The 18,525-nt window shown below is 49.0% G+C and overlaps 1 protein-coding gene across 6 annotated transcripts in view; it reads left to right on the top strand.

Moving 5' to 3' along the window:
* The window catches only part of DOCK11 (dedicator of cytokinesis 11), a 132,753-nt gene that overhangs the window by 64,241 nt on the left and 49,987 nt on the right, over positions 1-18,525 (top strand). For 5 of the 6 annotated variants that reach the window (XR_007358430.2, XM_048864068.2, XM_075132593.1 and 2 more), the window contains exons 14-28: positions 893-975; positions 2,863-2,985; positions 3,159-3,235; positions 3,783-3,967; positions 4,058-4,123; positions 4,567-4,659; positions 5,065-5,188; positions 6,212-6,333; positions 7,038-7,124; positions 8,771-8,860; positions 11,230-11,348; positions 15,169-15,238; positions 15,326-15,451; positions 16,163-16,234; positions 16,655-16,801. Coding sequence is in view for 5 of the 6 variants with exons in the window: in XM_048864068.2 (XP_048720025.1) it covers positions 893-975; positions 2,863-2,985; positions 3,159-3,235; positions 3,783-3,967; positions 4,058-4,123; positions 4,567-4,659; positions 5,065-5,188; positions 6,212-6,333; positions 7,038-7,124; positions 8,771-8,860; positions 11,230-11,348; positions 15,169-15,238; positions 15,326-15,451; positions 16,163-16,234; positions 16,655-16,801 (1,584 nt within the window). In the remaining variant the exon portion in view is untranslated. The remainder of the gene's footprint in view (positions 1-892; positions 976-2,862; positions 2,986-3,158; positions 3,236-3,782; positions 3,968-4,057; positions 4,124-4,566; positions 4,660-5,064; positions 5,189-6,211; positions 6,334-7,037; positions 7,125-8,770; positions 8,861-11,229; positions 11,349-15,168; positions 15,239-15,325; positions 15,452-16,162; positions 16,235-16,654; positions 16,802-18,525) is intronic. The other variant, XM_048864067.2, reaches the window with a different exon arrangement.

Below are 18,525 nucleotides of genomic sequence, written 5' to 3'. Positions count from 1 at the left end.
TGTTTTTTCCTACCCCCCCCCCCCCAGATGTTCTGGTTTAACTTGGATTTAAACTTGGAGAGTGGTCAGTTTAGATGAGCTATTACCAGCAGGAGAGTGAGTTTGTGTGTGTATGGGGGTGGGGGGGATGTGAGAAAACCTGGATCTATGCAGGAAATAGCCCGACTTGACTATGTAAAGAGTTGTCACTTTGGATGGGCTAGCACCAGCAGGAGAGTGAATTTGTGTGGGGGGGTGGAGGGTGAGAAAACCTGGATTTGTGCTGGAAATGGCCCACCTGTTGATCACTTTAGATAAGCTATTACCAGCAGGACAGTGGGGTGGGAGGAGGTATTGTTTCATATTCTCTGTGTGTATATAAAGTCTGCTGCAGTTTCCACGGTAAACATCTGATGAAGTGAGCTGTAGCTCACGAAAGCTCATGCTCAAATAAATTGGTTAGTCTCTAAGGTGCCACAAGTCCTCCTTTTCTTTTTAATGAAAAGAGTCCCATTGACTTCAGGGTGAGGGGGGGTGAGACTCCGGGTGGTAAAGGCTCTGTAACCCCCTTGCATACAGCGTAGGTTAGTGCAGGATCACGGAGGTCAAATTTGGAAACTCCCTAGTGATGCCCTTCTAGCTCTGTCAGGTTAAGGAGTTATTGAAGCTAATTGGTAACACAACCGGGCCCTGAAAGGCATGCTGATCACATACAGCAATGAAATAGACATGTTGTGAAGTCGCAATGGTCTTATTCCTTGGTAGTCAGCTTCGATGTTCGAACTTGCTACCTGGCTGTATGTTGCTAGGACGCTGAGAGCTTTCCTTCCCCACAGCTGTCGCGCTTTAATTCTTGTCCTATGAAGGTGTGACCCCACTGTCACCTTGTTGATCCTTTCTCTTGTTTTTCCAGACTGCCCAGAAGGTTCATAAGTTGGCTAAGCAGGTGTGTAGTCGGCTTGGGCAGTACAGGATGCCCTTTGCTTGGGCTGCCAGGTCAGTTGTCCTGAAATCCTCACGTGTCCTTCTGAAGTTGTTGTTGTCTGTGGTGTTTGTAAATCAGGCCACATGGTGATGGGTTAAGGGCCAAACTCCTCAAGACAGGGAGGCTGCACAAGTGTAACTGAGGGCAGAATTTGGCCCTACGTATTGTCTTTCTGAGCCAGCATTTCAATTGGCTGGAGTCCTAGATCTAGAGCGAGATTATAAAATAAACAGAAGTTCTGGGGAGGGCTATAAATAGAGCTGGTCGAAACGTGGAACTTCTGTTTTGTGGGAAATGTTGACATTTTGAAATTTTGTTTTTGTTCCATGTGGGAACAAAAACATTTGAAATTTCCCGGGCAAATGGAATTCCCATAAAATTTCTGATTTGGAAAATGTTCATTTTGGAATTCTGAAATTCCATTTTGAATTTTGTTTTCACTTTTATGTGTAATATTTTTATGTTCTTTCATTCCATGAGAGTAATAGTAGGGCCAGACTGTTCACTGGAACACAAACAGGAGACACTTTGATCTGGAAAAGAAAATGTTTCAATCACTGCGATGTAGTGTGTGCCTTAATGATTTTAAAAATAAAATAGAATATTTCAGCTCTTAGATTAGGTCATATTGTGCACCACTACTGCTGACATGGCAAGAAATAATGTGAAAATATTTTTTAAAAATGAAAAACATAAAGTAAAATAAAATCTGAAACAAAACTTCCCCCAAAATGAAAATTTCAAAACAGAAAAAATGCATTTTCCTTCCCCCAGGAATTTTCATGACAAGCAACACATTTGTTGAGGTGTCTGGATTTCAACAGCAATGGCATTTTTCACCAAAACCATGTGGGTGAAAAATTTCCAACCAGTTGTAGCTATAAACCCTCCTGCTTCAGGTGTGAGCTGAGCTCTGCCTACTGTGGTCAGGAGGGAACTTCCTTGGGGACAGGTTATCCCGTAACTGCTAGTGCCAAGGTCTTGCACCTGCCTGTGAAGCAGCTAGTACAGGACACTGTCAGCCTCAGGACAGGATGGTCCATTGGTCTGATCCCGTCTGGTAGCCCCTGTAGTTCTTTTTCAAAGAAAGGACTGAAGGGACTGCATGCATATCCTCTCTGCTTCAGTGACTCTGCCCAGGAGACAAGGGCTGCAGGACTGGACCTTTAGTTAGTGGGTTTTTTGGGGTGGAGGTTAACTCGTTCAGTCTGGAATTCTGGAAAGTCCCAAGAGATGCCACCTAGCTGCAGCTCCTCCCTTTGTTTCCACTTAATTAGTATTCTCTTGGATGACTGAAGAAAGACCGTGATCTGTTCCCCCGAATATTCTTTCGTTGAGGGTAAACCTATACCGAGCCAAGCTGGCCCTTGGTGCAGCGCCCTTGAAGACACTGATGTAAATTCATCCCACTGTCTCCTATTCCTACCACTAGGTTGCTGTTTGGTCCTAAACCAAGATGGTGATGACTCTTGAATGTCAGCGTGGGCTGTGGCTTGGTACATACATGTCGGTTCCTGAGCAGAGTTTTCATATTGCAAGGACATGCTGAAGAGCTTCCATAGGATGCTGTTCATTCCTTTGCGGAGAGCTAGCACAGACCCTACACACCACCGGTGTGCTGGTTAGAGTATTTGTGTTGCATAGCCCTTGTGTGTGTTGCCTGCACAGGAGTGAATCTCACCCTTTGAGCTTGTCCCCAAGCCCGCTGAAGTCAATGACAAGATTCCCCCGACACAGATGGGCTGTGGGTCAGTTCCTGCTCCATACACTGTTAATAGCAGGGCAGAGCACAGCACTTGGGAGCTGCAGAAGCTGAGTGTGTCGCAGACTGGTGTGTGTAGCCACACAGCTGCCTGATACTAATGCTCGGGAAATGTGTCCACTTTTGTTTTTTGCAGGCCAGTTTTCAAAGACTCTCAAGGTACTCTGGATCTTGACGGGAAATTCTCTCCTCTCTATAAACAAGACAGTGGCAAACTCTCTAGCGAGGATCTGCTGAAGCTGCTGGCAGAGTTTAGGAAGTGAGTGTAAAGAACTGGTGTAGCGGCTGAGTGGGCATTTGAATATTCTTTAAAATAGTATGTGTGGATGCGAGAGTGTTTCTAAACCACCGGTAGAGATCAAATATTTGGGGCTAATTTGTTCATGCTTGAATTTTCAAGATTGGTGAGTTTGTTCTTGCTTTCTAATACAGGCCAGAGAAGACAAAACTCCAGGTTATCCCAGGCCACTTAAATGTCACTATCGAGTGCATCCCTCTGGAATTCTCAAGTAAGAAACACAAATCAGAAAGTAAATATTGACTGTGCTAACCATACCGCTAACATTTATAGCGCGCTTCTCTAGAATATGGCTGAGGAATATCTAGAATTTACAGTGTTAGATAATGAGCAACTCACATAGTGAAACTGATATTTTAAAAAGAATAGGAGGACTAGTGGCACCTTAGAGCCTAACCAATTTGTTTGAGCATAAGCTTTCGTGAGCTACAGCTCACTGGAGCTTAACAGCAAAGGTTTCTCTTAAGGAACACATCCATGCACTTTTGTTTTCAAGCTTTAGGAAATCGGCAGCTCTGGCTGCACTAGTCTAATGATCCTTTGAAGGGGTGGCTGTCCTGTGACTGACAGGAGAAGTTGGCCCAGTAGCATGGAACAGACTCTACCTTGGGGCATGTACCCATGGCTCTCTGACTGCAGTGAGAGCCCTGGATGTGATGGCAAAGGCAGAATGTCAAATGTGCAGTGGCATGTTGCATTTGCTGTCTTTCCCATGTTTGTCAGACACCTGCTTATCTCAACTTCTCCTTCCTCTTTAGATTGTGTTACTGCCTCTTACATCCCTATAAAGCCTTTTGAAAAGGGCCATGAGAACATCACCGTTGAGGTGGAGGAGTTTGTCCCAGATGTGGCGAAATACCGTTATCCCTTCACTATTTACAAAAATCGTCTCTACGTGTACCCCTTGCATTTAAAATATGACAGCCAGAAAACATTTGCAAAGGTGAGTCACGTGGAACACGGGCTGTACAGACACTCACCACGTCTCCGATCTAAAACTTGTAGCTTACTCTCCCATTCTTCTTCAATCCAGGCAAGGAATATCGTGGTCTGCATGGAATTCAAGGACTCAGATGAAGCTGATGCCCAAGCTTTGAAGGTTGGGTCATAATCCATTTTTGAAACCATAAACAAATGTATATAGAATTGGGCACTTTGTTGGGTTAATATGGCGTAGTACTGAGTGTCTCCATAAGAACCCAAGAATGGCCATACTGGGTCAGACCAAAGGTCCATCTAGCCCAGTATTCTGTCTGCCAACAGTGGCCAGTGCCAGGTGTTTCAGAGGGAATGAACAGAACAGAGAATCATCAAGTGATCCATCCCCTGTCACCCATTCCCAGTTTCTGGCAAACCATCCCTGCCCATCCTGGCTAATAGCCATTGATGGACCTATCCTCCAGTCAAATGGTCTCTCCAAGCTGGAGAAGAGCATCTAGAAAAATGTCAGTATTTTCTGTTTCCAATGTATTTCATTATTCTGGTTGGCAAATTTGAGTGACAGCTGCCTTTGATCCAACATGTCACTTGCCTTCATTCCAGTGTATCTATGGCAAGCCTGGAGGACCCCTCCTGACAGCAAATGCCTATGCCATCGTGTTGCATCATAACCAAAGTCCAGAATTCTACGATGAGGTAAAAACTCAACTCTAGAACAGCTGCGGGAAGTAGTAGTCTTTCATGGGTTTCCCAAAGCCATAGAGAACTTCAGCACCTCTTTCTGTACAGCTGGATATGGAACGGCGGGGAAATGAGCATCGGCCCATCTGCTCAGTGATTTTCAGTTTTTAATGTCAGTTTGTTTGCTGGTCTCTTGCTTTCCTAGTATGTGGTGTTATTACTGTAAGGTTATGGTCACAATGTACAAGTAATACACAGTTGTGATGAAACTGTTACATGGTCGAGTTCAAAGATGTGCAGAAATATCTGCAACACAATGTGTGATTCTGAAAATGACAGTAAAACTTCAGTAAATAAGAGAGCTTACAGTATAACTTGACAATTATAAATCCAGTATTATCTGTCATGGTATCATTTTAGATTAAAATTGAGCTTCCAATTCATCTCCATCAAAAGCATCATTTGCTCTTCACCTTCTATCATGTCAGCTGTGAAATTAACACCAAGGCATCAATGAAAAAACAGGACTCCATTGAAACTCCAGGTATGTTTTCTCCTTAAGTTATAGCCCTTAAAATCTAAAACTCAGCGATGGGAATAAATGTAAAGAGCTGAATAAAAAGAAAACACTGTTTGTAATTTAAGGTACTAGTCTGTTTTCATCTTCTTATGAACAAATGAATCATGTAACCCCCTACTACAAGAAGCAACACAATGGGTTAGTGGCTACTAAAATACAAACTACTGCCTCCATCCTAGAATCATAGAATATCAGGGTTGGAAGGGACCTCAGGAGATCATCTAGTCCAACCCCCTGCTCAAAGCAGGACCAATCCCCAATTAAATCATCCCAGCCAGGGCTTTGTCAAGCCTGACCTTAAAAACTTCTAAGGAAGGAGATTCTACCACCTCCCTAGGTAACGCATTCCAGTGTTTCACCACCCTCCTTGTGAAAAAGTTTTTCCTAATATCCAACCTAAACCTCCTCCACTGCAACCTGAGACCATTACTCCTTGTCCTGTCATCTTCTACCACTGAGAATAGTCTAGAACCATCCTCTTTGGAACCACCTCTCAGGTAGTTGAAAGCAGCTATCAAATCCCCCCTCATTCTTCTCCTGCAAACTCTTCTGCATATTCTTACCTTTACTTGCATGAGAAGTCCCACTGGCTGCAATGGGACTACCCATGGGAGTAAAGTGGCAGGCTGGTGCAGGATCAGGGCGTATGTGTAACTTTGAGGTCCTATTGATCTGGGCATCTGTGCCTGCAGTCCTCCCTCAGGCAATGCTCGCTGGGGGAAGTTCACACTGTGAATTAAGCCAGCACAAAGGCTATTTGCCATGCAGCCCCACTGAGGGTCGCAGTTGGTGTCACGTGAATTTCAGCTGCTGACTCTGCGGAAGGGATTTTGTCAGAGTAAGGCGGGTGGAGGACAGTTCCCAGTCGCTGGGTTAGCTTCCCTGGGCGGGTGAGTCTGGGCCACGGCTCCCGAGTCTCGTGAGAAACTGGGCTGAACGCACACCTGTGCGGGTACGTCAACCTCTGCTCATTGGCTCTTTTCGCAGTGGGATTTGCCTGGCTCCCTTTGCTGAAGGATGGTCGAATTATCACCTTTGAGCAGCATTTACCCGTTTCAGCCAATCTTCCACCTGGCTACCTGAGCCCTGGGGACATGGAGTCGCGCAGGGTAGGAAGAGCTTTTAAAATACGCTTAAACATAGAGAGAAGAAAGTTACGTCTGGTACCATTTCAAGCCTTGGGTTTGCATTTGCCCCACAGATCATCTTAGCCATGCCTGTCCACCCAGAAAGTCCTGCCCCAACTTCACCCACCATCAGTAGGCTGCAAAAGACCCCTAATGCACCATGGTGTTACTGCCTGGGCCTTAGACAAGTACAGGCTTTGTAGGGGACTCCATGTGCTATGTCCGTCTCTCTTCCTGGTCCTTTATTCCATGCTCACCATGTGAGTCCCAGTGTGTCTCCTCTGGTGCAGTGTGGAGTGGGCAGGTGTGTGTGGTACCTGGCTCGTGGGCACAAGTATTATGTGGATTCAGTGGCTGATGAAGTGCCGCAGGCCACGTTCCCTGCTGCAGGCTGGGAACAGAGCAGCTGCAGGGTGCACTCTGGGTTGAAGGACGACTCCATTCTCCTGTGCCATGCAAATCCCTTTTCGCCAGACTTTGTGCAGGCAGTGAGCATTTAAATGCGGGGCTGAATAAAGAGCCAGCTGCATAAAGCCTTGTTCTCATCTGCAAATGTCTGCAACCAAGTAACTGAATATTTTCTGGTTTCAGAGTAGCAGCCGTGTTAGTCTGTGTTTGCAAAAAGAAAAGGAGGACTTGTGGCACCTTAGAGACTAACCAATTTATTTGTTATTTCCTGTTCGTAGCAGCCGAGCGTTGATGTTAAATGGGTCGATGGAGCAAAGCCACTGTTGAAGATCAAAATCCACTTGGAGTCAACCATTTACACCCAGGTAAGCGCACCGTCTCATTCCTCGCCAGGAGCATAGTGGTAGCAAGACCTAGTAACGATGAGCTTGGAGGGAGCGTTGGAATAAAATGATTTGAACTACTCTGTTGCTGCTGGGTTTAGGGTATTAAGGAAGGGATCAGAGCTCTGCAGCATAGAACTGGGAGAGTCTATGTAATAGCAGGTTACAGCTTGTTTCCTCTCCTCTCCCTTCTTCTGGACTGGGAGCGTAAGGAGCAGTCAGAGCTGAGAGAGAGCCGCAAGACGTGCTGGCATTCCCTTTGCTGGTCACGCTACAACCCACAGGCGCTATGGAAGCCTGAGTCGCTGAGCTGGTTGGAAAATGCATTTTTCCTGTAGGCAATTTTGTCTTTTCATCCCCAAAAGAAAAGTTTTGGGGTCTTGACCAAGTGTCACACTTCGCCCCAGACAGCACTTTCCGCAACAACCTTTGTTGAGTCACAAGCCCCTTTTCTCATAGGAAAAATGGAAAATTGTTCACCTGACCCTCCTGAGTAGGTCAAACTCGTGATGACAGGTTCCATATCCCCAGCGCCTGACCCTGAGATCATCGCTGTGACTGTGCGAGTGTCAAGGGAGCTGCACTGTGTGTGCAGCAATGCTGCGGCGTCGTGGGCCGTATTCAAGGCCGTGTCGACACTAGGGGGACTCTAGCCCCAGAGCTGTGCCAGCATAACCCTATAGTGTAGACGCGGACCACAGCCTTGGAAGGGGTTTTCCATCGGTGTGGAACTCCACCTCCCTGCTGAGTGACAGCAACGTGCTTCCATCGACTGAGCTGTGTCTGCACCGGACAATAGGACAGCAGAGCTTCGGTGCTCAGAGGTGGGGATTTTTCACACCCCTGAGTGCCGGAGCTAGGCCAGGCTGAGATTTGTAAGTGTAGACCTGGCCTTGGTGTGCAGCTGGCTCATTTTCGCTGGGGCTTTTTATGCCTTCTGTGATGTTTAAGCATGCTTTTCGCTCTTACCTGTGTGGTACTGTGGGTAGCAACAGCACAAGCCCACGTACGCTGCACCCTTCGTACAAACTGTGCCCCCAAACCTTTTCAGAGGTAAATACCCCACTAATAAACTGTAAGATCAGAGGGAGAGAGAAAGGAAGGGACATAGGCAGGGGAGAAAGGAGGGGATCCGTGAGGCAGGCGGACACAGCGAGGCTGTTTCAAATATTAGGAGCTAGGAGGAGAAAGCTTTTGCCCCACCAGTGCTGGGACTAAGAAGGGGCAGGAGGAGGCTGATGCTGAGCAGACTGTGTGGGGAGGGGCTAGCCAGAAAGACACAATCGTGATGCAGATTGGTACAAGCCTACCAAGGCCGCTGTTTTGTGCTAATGCTGAGAAGAACAGGGAGCCAGAGGAGTCGTTTGAAGAGGGTGGTTATGTGGCCATGCTTCTGTGTGCATCTGAAAAGGCAGGGAGCAGGGCTCTGCATGGGCTGGGCTCTAGGGAACTGGGATGCAGTTGAAGAGGTCCTGGCAGGGCTGAGATCAGGCTACGCCACGCGCCGGGCACTGCTGCAGAGGCGGATAGAGGTAGGTTTGCAGATCTGGGGAACGTGGGGTAGGAAAGACTGACCACGGTTGAAGCTTAGTAATTGAATTTTGTATGTTTTTTCATCTCTCTTTCAGGACTTGCACCTGCATAAATTCTTCCAGTACTGCCAGCTGGTGCAGGCAGGAGCTCAAGAAGTGCCAGGAGAGCTTGTTAAATATCTGAAGGTGAGCAGTGTCTTTCCCTGACCCTTTTTACAGTCCATTGGGGGATACCCAGAGGGCTTTTCAAGTCACTCAGTCACAACTAAGTATTCCACGTGGAGTATGCACGTGGGGCTTTAAAGGCTCCTGTGGGACAGTAATAGAGTTACTGATCTCAATAATGCTTTCTAGTATGTGCATCTGTAACTCTGGAGACCTGTGAGTCCGCAGCCCCATGCCGAGAAAGTAAGTGGCTTATCACCGGAGTTAAAAGTCCGGTATACGTACGCTCATCAGTATTAGTCCCTAGTTACTAGAACGCATGACGCAATACTTCTGCGCTATCTGCGCCTTACAGTGCGGGCGGCGGGCATAGCTTCAGTAGCCACTTCATGTTGTGTTAAAATTAAATATCAAGAAGCTAAAGAGAGACCATTCACCAAACGCAATGGCGCGCTGTGTTACAGACCAGTCCAGTCCTTCCCTGATTTCAGGGAAGCCCCCCCCCTTTTCTGATGTCATTTCCTCCTCTGCCCTATCTCTTCGTACTGCAAACACCTCAAGGCAGGGACCAACGAGCTGTGAAGTGCCATGCGTCTCCTGGCACAGCTCAGATAATTGGTTCTGCTCAGATGTCTGGCACACACTGCAGCAGGGTCTGTTTTGAGGGAACGGCGGAGCCCCTGTGAGAAAGGACCCTCCTCTCCGCACCCATTAGGGTCTGACCCAGCTCCCACTGATGTTGACAAGAGTTTTCCATTGACAGCATTGGAAATTGGGTCAGACCCTCAAAAACTAGAATGAGGCCAGGGTCACTGTCCTTGTGAGATCCTGAGCAGCGCATGTTAAAATACAACGCCCTCCTTCACCCGAGTTAATGTTCCCCGGGTTCTGCTCTTTCAGAAGTGTGCTCTCCTCTCTGCCTGCGTGATTCGCTCAGAAATGCTCGCCGCTGTTTTCACGTTCATTCTGATTTTTATGACGGTGTGAACGTAGTGGCATTTGTGCAGCTTCCGGGCGCCCTCTAGTGGTAAAAGTCCAAATAGTGCCCATTCATACCAGCAGTTTCCCGTAAATGTGGGAGTAATTCTCTCGACTGGCAGATGTCACAGGCACATAAGGCACAGAATGTTTCCTGGTATCGCAGGTGGGTTTGCTACATTGAACCTAGTTGGCATCAATGATTTCCCAAAGGTGTAATGATCGTTTATATTACACCTGTAATCTCAAGCTGCTGTAGGTACTGAAGAGGCCCTTGGATTAGCGTCGTCTCTTATTTTCAGAAATTTATAACCTGTGTACACCATTTTTTTTTTTTTGCCAGCGTGAAATTTGGCCTCTGTGGCCAATAGCTCAAAATTGAATTTTAGTTTTAAAGGAACCCCAATCCTGATGCAAGTGAGTGATCCCACTGAAATCAGAAGGTGGGTTGTAGGATCAGGCCCAAGTTTTTGTAAACAGTAACTTCTGAACAGAACAAAAACTTTGTGTACACCCCTTCTGATAGCTTTATGATAAGAACTTGTCTTCAAGTGTGATTCAATAGCAAAGAGGTAGATCATTTAGCGTTAAAAATCATTGGATCTATGTCATAGATCTAAATATTGGTTTAAGGAATAAAAATAATCACACTTTTAATAATAATGGCGAGCACTTAAATAGTAGTTTCCATGTTCAAAACACTTTACAAACATAATCTAATGAAGCCTCAACCCCCTGAGATAGGCCTCTTTCACAGTTGGGGAAACTGAGACAGAGATGTTGTCACATTGTCAAGGCCGTAGAGGGAGTCCATGTCTGAGGCAGAGCTTAGCACCTCTGAAAATGAGGCCACTTTTATTTAGGTCCCTAAATATGGACTTGGGCCTGGGGAATGGCTGAGTGACGTCAGTGAGTTCATATTTAAACTCACAGGGTCAAACTTTTGAAAGCTCCTAAGTCCCATGTTCAAAAATGGGCACTTGGGAGCCTGAGTACCCTTGCACATCAGTGGGAGTTAGGCACCAAAGTGCCGGAGTTGCTTTTGAAAGTTTTCCCCTAATCACAAAAAGAGAGTTGGGATCAAAACTTCAGCTTTAACCGTTTGGATATATGGGGCCCTTCAGAGCGAGCACATGACTTCTTGTAAAGGCAGCTGAGTTGCTCCAAGACCGCGCTCAAGCTGTCCGGGCACAACTGAGGGTTGTATTTATGAGCCCTGGAAATGATTTACATTTGCTGGTGTGAGCAGCTGGCTGGGTAATTCCAACCTCTCCTTCCTTCTTTCCAACTGGGAAGAGGCCTGGCCTTTATTAATGCCTGCACTGGTGCTAAAGATTTTGTGCAAAGTAAACAGAGGGCAACATCTGTAACATATCAGGCTAACAGCCATGTGTTTTGAACCTTTGTCCTAGTGTTTGCATGCCATGGAAAGCCAAGTGATGATACAGTTTCTACCGGTAATTCTTACGCAACTGTTCAGAGTCCTCACAAATGTGAGCCAGGAGGATGAAGTAGCTGTCAACTGCACCATGTAAGAGTCTGCTAACCAGTGCTGCTTTCTTCCATTATAAATATGAAGCTGTAATTCAGACTTTTCCAAAGGAATTCTGACATTCCATCATCAAAAAAAGAAAAAACTTAGCATTCCCGCAACTTACATTTCTCTTAAAGGTCTTACTGACCTCCACAAAACAGAGCGGGAAGTCAGCTTGCTTTAGCAAAAGATCTTGCCTTTATTTAAAAGTATTTGGAGATGAAGTCAGAGATCAGGGGAATTTGATTCTCCCTCTTTTGTTATTTTACTTCTTGGCTTCAAAACTTTATTTTTGGAGGGCCAGGCTCTTTCTGAGCTGTGCGGGGTAGGATTTGCTCTTGTGAGTGGTCCTGTTTGGGGCAGGCGTAAATGTTACTCAACATGAGTAAAGCTTGCAGAATCTGACCCTAATTGTCTTGAGGATCCTGACATTGTTTGAGTGAGACTAGAGTCACTTGTCTACTCTGAGCTGTCACTTCCCACCAGGTCCTAGAGCCTGAATTAGAATCGGTTCGACTCTAATATTATTAAGAATCACTTTCACAGCACTGCTTGTTATGGGCTGGGACATGGGCGGTGAGGCCTAGAGGTCTGAGCAGGATGTCAGAGCCGGAAGAGCAGGGACAGGTACCCCGAGCTGGACAGGGAAGCAGGAACAAGGCAGGGAAGCAGGCAAGACTGGAAGGCAGGTCCAATGTAGCAGGAAGCCAGGAGCTCACCACTTGCACAGCCAACTTCCTGTGCCTCTTTCTGGCTGAAATAGTGCAGCTGGGCCAATCGGTGGGTCAGGCGCTCCTTCAGTCAGGACTCCTGTGGACGGTGCCCCTGGTGGGGCTAGGATTACATTAGCCGCTTAGCCCACCCTGTGCTAGTAAGCTGCTGGATGGCTGTTGGGATATGAAGGCTACCCGGCGACCCAGGGGCCCCAGGTTCAAGATTTAATTGGGGATTGGTCCTGCTTTTGAGCAGGGGGTTGGACTAGATGACCTCCTGAGGTCCCTTCCAACCCTGATATTCTATGATTCTATGACCCATGGATCCTCGTGCTGAACGTGCATGGTGCTGCATGGCCATGTATAAAGTCTCATTCCCCTTAATACACAGCTTATGGTTAAGATGCAGGGGTGGCAGGTTTGTATAACATTGGCGGTGTGGGTCCGAGTCCTGCTACCCCACTCCCCTGCCTAAGGCTCTGGGAGGGAGTTTGGGTGCGGGCTCTGGGCTGGGGCAGGGGGTTGGGGTGCAGGAGGAGTTGCAGGGGGCGGGCTCTGGGAGGGAGTTTGGTTGTGGGGTCTGGGCTGGCGCAGGGGTTTGGGGTGCAGGGGGCGGGCTCTGGGAGGGAGTTTGGTTGTGGGGTCTGGGCTGGCGCAGGGGTTTGGGGTGCAGGGGGCGGGCTCTGGGAGGGAGTTTGGTTGTGGGGTCTGGGCTGGCGCAGGGGTTTGGGGTGCAGGGGGCGGGCTCTGGGAGGGAGTTTGGTTGTGGGGTCTGGCCTGGGGCAGGGGTTTGGGGTGCAGGGGGCGGGCTCTGGGAGGGAGTTTGGTTGTGGGGTCTGGCCTGGCGCAGGGGTTTGGGGTGCAGGGGGCGGGCTCTGGGAGGGAGTTTGGTTGTGGGGTCTGGCCTGGCGCAGGGGTTTGGGGTGCAGGGGGCGGGCTCTGGGAGGGAGTTTGGTTGTGGGGTCTGGGCTGGCGCAGGGGTTTGGGGTGCAGGGGGCGGGCTCTGGGAGGGAGTTTGGTTGTGGGGTCTGGGCTGGCGCAGGGGTTTGGGGTGCAGGGGGCGGGCTCTGGGAGGGAGTTTGGTTGTGGGGTCTGGGCTGGCGCAGGGGTTTGGGGTGCAGGGGGCGGGCTCTGGGAGGGAGTTTGGTTGTGGGGTCTGGGCTGGCGCAGGGGTTTGGGGTGCAGGGGGCGGGCTCTGGGAGGGAGTTTGGGTGTGGGGTCTGGCCTGGCGCAGGGGTTTGGGGTGCAGGGGGCGGGCTCTGGGAGGGAGTTTGGTTGTGGGGTCTGGCCTGGCGCAGGGGTTTGGGGTGCAGGGGGCGGGCTCTGGGAGGGAGTTTGGTTGTGGGGTCTGGGCTGGCGCAGGGGTTTGGGGTGCAGGGGGCGGGCTCTGGGAGGGAGTTTGGTTGTGGGGTCTGGGCTGGGGCAGGGGTTTGGGGTGCAGGGGGCGGGCTTTGGGAGGGAGTTTGGTTGTGGGGTCTGGCCTGGCGCAGGGGTTTGGGGTGCAGGGGGCGGGCTCTGGGAGGGAGTTTGGTTGTGGGGTCTGGCCTGGCGCAGGGGTTTGGGGTGCAGGGGGCGGGCTCTGGGAGGGAGTTTGGTTGTGGGGTCTGGGCTGGCGCAGGGGTTTGGGGTGCAGGGGGCGGGCTCTGGGAGGGAGTTTGGTTGTGGGGTCTGGCCTGGCGCAGGGGTTTGGGGTGCAGGGGGCGGGCTCTGGGAGGGAGTTTGGTTGTGGGGTCTGGCCTGGCGCAGGGGTTTGGGGTGCAGGGGGTGGTCTCTGGGAGGGAGTTTGGTTGTGGGGGTCTGGGCTGGGGCAGGGGTGTAGGAGCTGGAACAGGGGTGCAGTGCTTACCTTGGGCAGCTCCCAAAAGCAACCCGCACACCCCACTGACAGCAGCTCCTAGGCCAGGGGCCGGAAGGGTCCCCAGGTGCCGCTGCCCACAGGCACTGCTCCTGCAGGTCCCACTGGCCACAGCTCAGGGCGGGGGCAGCATGTGGAGATGCCCCCCCAGGGACTACAAGGACATGCCGGCTGCTTCCAGAAGTGGAGCGGGCAGGCAGGACGGTGCCCTTGCCCCGTTGCGCTGCTGGTGATGGCAGTGGGGGCCCTTTTAAATCACCCGGGGTTGGCAGGAGAGACCCAGCTCTGAACTTCGGTGGAGTCGGGCCCCCATGCTGGCATATTGGTGTAGTGCGGGCACCACGGGCCCATACACCTCGCCGCCCCTGTGCAGAAGAGTCATTCAGGAGGAAAGGGTCTGGAGAGGTTACTGGGGAGTGGAGCCATGGAGCGTTCCTGGCAGAAGGGTCTGGAGGAGAAGACTCAGTGCGAAGAGGAATGCGGGTGGGCGTTGCTCAGCTGGCCCCTTCCAATGACTCTGCTGGGTTGATTTCAATTTTGAGAAAAAATAGGTTCCCAGGGCCAGTGGGAAGGTTCCATAGGTTTTAAATCTCCAGTGAAAACTAGCTTGTGTTGGAATTTGAAAATCCCTTTGCAGTGTTTGCAAGCCCCAGTCTGGGCGAGGGGGTGAAAGCCAGAGGGCAGCTGGCTGAGCTGCAGGTCTCTCTTGCCCCAGCTGAGAGAGACGCAGAGAGGAAACCCCAGGCCTAGCAGTGAATAGTAAAGTTGCTTTTTAAAACAGCTTTTGCTCCTGGTGATCTAAGGCCCAGTCAAAATGCAGGTAAACCAAGTGGTGTGTTAAACATCTCTGGGGCCTGGTTCACGTGTGACACCGCTGCCTCTCCACTGCAGCGCCTTGTGACTTACACCAGTCAGAGAGCAGAATCAGGCCAAACGCTGCAGGCTTGCACACACTGGGAGTAGAGGGCAGGGTGGCCTCTGTCCTGCCCTAGCCCCCTCTCTCTCACCCCCACTGGAGTTTGAGGGCATTCCGTCGGGCTAGAATGTCTCTGGGACGAACCTCCTCCTGCCAAAGGGCTCAGACTCAGGAGATGTGTCTGATCACACCAGCCGCAGGGCCTCTGGCTGCTAGGCTACTGTTGTAGTTGGATGAAGCCCGAATGTTCTCTGTTCGCCAGCTGGATGAGCTAAGCCTTGCACATCACCGAGTGCTCTGTAGTGAGCAGAACCCTATGGTTTGTTTTTGTAGGGTTCTTCTCCACATCGTGTCCAAGTGCCATGAGGAAGGTCTAGATCATTACTTACGGTCCTTCATAAAGGTCAGTCAGGACCATGCTCTGGTCTGGTAAATTCCTCACTGCAAGAAAGCACCTCACTGGCCTGACGATGTCCCTGTTCCTTTGTAGTACGGCTTCCGTGCAGAGAGACCCAGTGCCTCACAGGCGAAGACGACCCATGAAATCCTGGCCATCGCAATGGCCACAGTGCTCAAGCAGTCAGCAGATTTTCTAGCCATCAATAAGCTGCTCAAGGTAAAGGGGTAGTTGGCCATTTACTGTAAACTGTCGGAGAAGAAAGGGGGAAAGGTCAGGGGCTCCGTGTTACAAAGCCGCTTCTGCCCTCTCAAACCCATCCACAGGATCAGAGCCTCAGTGTGCCCGGGCGAGCCTTTGTAATCTGTTCCCAGGCCCCCCTCCTAGCAGACACTGATCCCTGCTCTCCCTGCTGGAGGGACAGCTGTGACTGTGATTCCTAGTATGATGCACCTTGTGGATTTCTCCGTGTGCAATTGTACTCATTCAGCTGACGTACAATCTCGCTCCTTTCCAGACTCCACTCAGGGGGAGTGTTCCTTACAGTGCTGATTTTGCATTCCCCGGGAGACCCCGCATTTCTGCCTCCTGTAGCCTAGGAACACTGCCCTTTCTGTGCTCTCCCTCTGTCCATGCGTAACGTTCTTTGGACCCAGTCATGCGCTGCCTTACCCCCCATTCCAGCCCCAGTGACATCAGCTGGCCCTTCCTATGTGCCTTTGCATAACAACATAGCCCCTGCTCCTCCAAGTGGATCTTCTCCAGGCAGACCCTTGCACCTGAGGGAGACCCGTTGATTTCAGGGATGCGCTTGGTTTAAACGGTCATTCGTATTACTCCTCCAGTCATTACAGTCCTGCATTTTCTGATTCAGACCAATGCGCTCGATCTTACTGGGAGATTGAACTGATCTCCATTTCTTTGTTCCAGTACTCCTGGTTTTTCTTTGAAGCGCTGGCAAAGTCGATGGCAATGTACCTGTTAGAGGAAAACAAAATCAAGGTAAGCGTGACTGCCCATGACCCGTACGAGAGATGTCACAAGGCAATATTCATTCAGACAGCTACTTTGCAAACTTGATCTTCAAAAAAAAAAAGTGTAAATCTTTCTAAACAAACCAGAAAACTCCCAGCCAGATTCTTTTTTCTTCTCTCTCCTCACTTCCCCTCCATTGTAACTTTATGTCGCTGTAAACATTTGTGGTCTTTTTCTTATGGTCAGTGCAGCACAGACCTCCTGTACTTGAGCGAAAGGAGTAGCTCTGTTAGTTGGTAGCAGTAGTAGGCTATTCTCCTGTAGTGTCCCCGCCACACTATTTTCTGGTGTGTAGCTCAACATTTCTTTCTGTGAGTGATTAAAGGGAGCTTGCACAGTGACCCCTCTCAGACCTGATTGTGCACTGTGGTTTGTGTTTGGTTTCAGCTTCCCAGAGCCCAGCGGTTTCCTGAATCCTACCATCGGGTTTTACAGTCGCTGCTTCTTGCCCTAATTCCCCACGTGACTATTCGCTACAGTGAAATCCCTGAGGAGTCAAGGAGTGTCAGCTTTAGCTTGGCCAACTTCCTGAAGGTCAGTCATTTCCTGCTCTCTCCCAGGCTAAATAAATAAAAGACAGCTAGCACTGAACAGGCTGTGAATTCACAAGCCAGGCAAACATGGCTTGGCTGCGTCATCCCTGCAGGTCCAGTGACTCCGGCTCTTTCTGTCATGTTTAGCTTTTGTTGCAGGTAAGAAGCAATGAGGACTCTCCACTTTTAATATGGGGCCTGCCATCATACCTAGCAGCTGTGCCAAAGCTTTGATTAAAATGAGTGCGCGCACATTTAATTTATTTGAGCAGAAGCTTTCGTGAGCTACAGCTCACTTCATTGGATGCATGCAGTGGAAAATACAGTGGGGAGATTTTATATACACAGAGAACATGGAAACAGTGGGTGTTACTGTTATACCAATAAAATAAAAACCAGCAGGATCTTATTAAAGGGGAAAAGGCAAAATACCACATTTATTGTGAATACAGAAAGAATCATAGTAAGCAGTTAGTTATAGCTATAACATTCCATTCAATCTCATATTTATTCACACATTCGTTCATACAAACACACACACACAGGTTCTGCAAGGTTGTTATCATAGTTACCAGCCTTAGAGTTGCTTGTGCCAAGCCACTGGCCAGGTGGCCTGGACATGAGGAGGGAGCAGGGCCTCGTCAGATGCTCATCTGATACTCCTGGAAGTTGGTTTGCAGAATCAGACCCCAAAGTTCTCACTTTCTAGAGTCCATTGTTATAGGAATTTCTTCCTATGCCAGTCTGTGGGAATTGCTTCATCATGCTGTTGCTGAATCAGTCAGCAGATGCCACATTCCTGACGACTCCGTGCTGCCAGATGTTATCTTGTTCTTTGGTTCTCCTATCCTTGAGGATGTTGGGTGGATTCCAGTCTGCCTTCCGGGGGTCCTCTGGTTATTTCCACTTGATGCCTTCTTCGGCCGATGGACACTGGATTCTTAGGCTGGCACCTCCCTGATCATTCAGTTATTATCTACACCAAGTATCCATCCACATACATCCTCTATCTCTGTTTTAATCACAAAGCGAGATGAATACAACAAAAGGGCGGGGAGTCTCTGGGTGCTGTTTCTATTGTTGTATTCATCTCGCTTTGTTAACAATTGTGATTAAAATAGAGATAGAGGATGTATGTGGATGGATGCTTGGTGTGGATAATAACTGAATGAGTATTGCTTTGAGTCTCTCTCTGTGTGAGTAGTTGTTGTTACAAAGAATTGCTTTGAGAACAGACTCTGTCTTAGAATGTACTAACACAATTAGCAGCTTGCAAGTTTCACACACGGAGGGAGAGAAACAGTACCCAAAACCAAGAGACCTCTTAATCAGTAATATCCTGGAATTTAAATTTAAACTATGGGGAATCAAACTCATTTGTGATTTTAATACAGAACTACTTTAATATGATCCAACATTACCATACACACCGTAACGAGAGTGATCAGGTAAGGTGAGCTATTACCAGCAGGAGAGGAAAAAAAACCTTTTGTAGTAGTAATCAAGGCGGGCCATTTCCAGCAGTTGACCCATTGTTTCATGTTCTCTGTTTATATAAAATCTCCCCACTGTATTTTCCACTGAATGCATCTGATGAAGTGAGCCGTAGCTCACGAAAGCTTATGCTCAAATAAATTTGTTAGTCTCTAAAGTGCCACAAGTCCTCCTGTTCTTTTTGCGAATACAGACTAACACGGCTGCTACTCTGAAACCTGTCACACATTT

This window comes from Caretta caretta, chromosome 9 (assembly GCF_965140235.1).
Source record: "Caretta caretta isolate rCarCar2 chromosome 9, rCarCar1.hap1, whole genome shotgun sequence".
In the NCBI taxonomy this organism is placed as follows: Eukaryota; Metazoa; Chordata; order Testudines; family Cheloniidae; genus Caretta; species Caretta caretta.
This window is presented reverse-complemented; position numbering and strand designations above follow the sequence as displayed.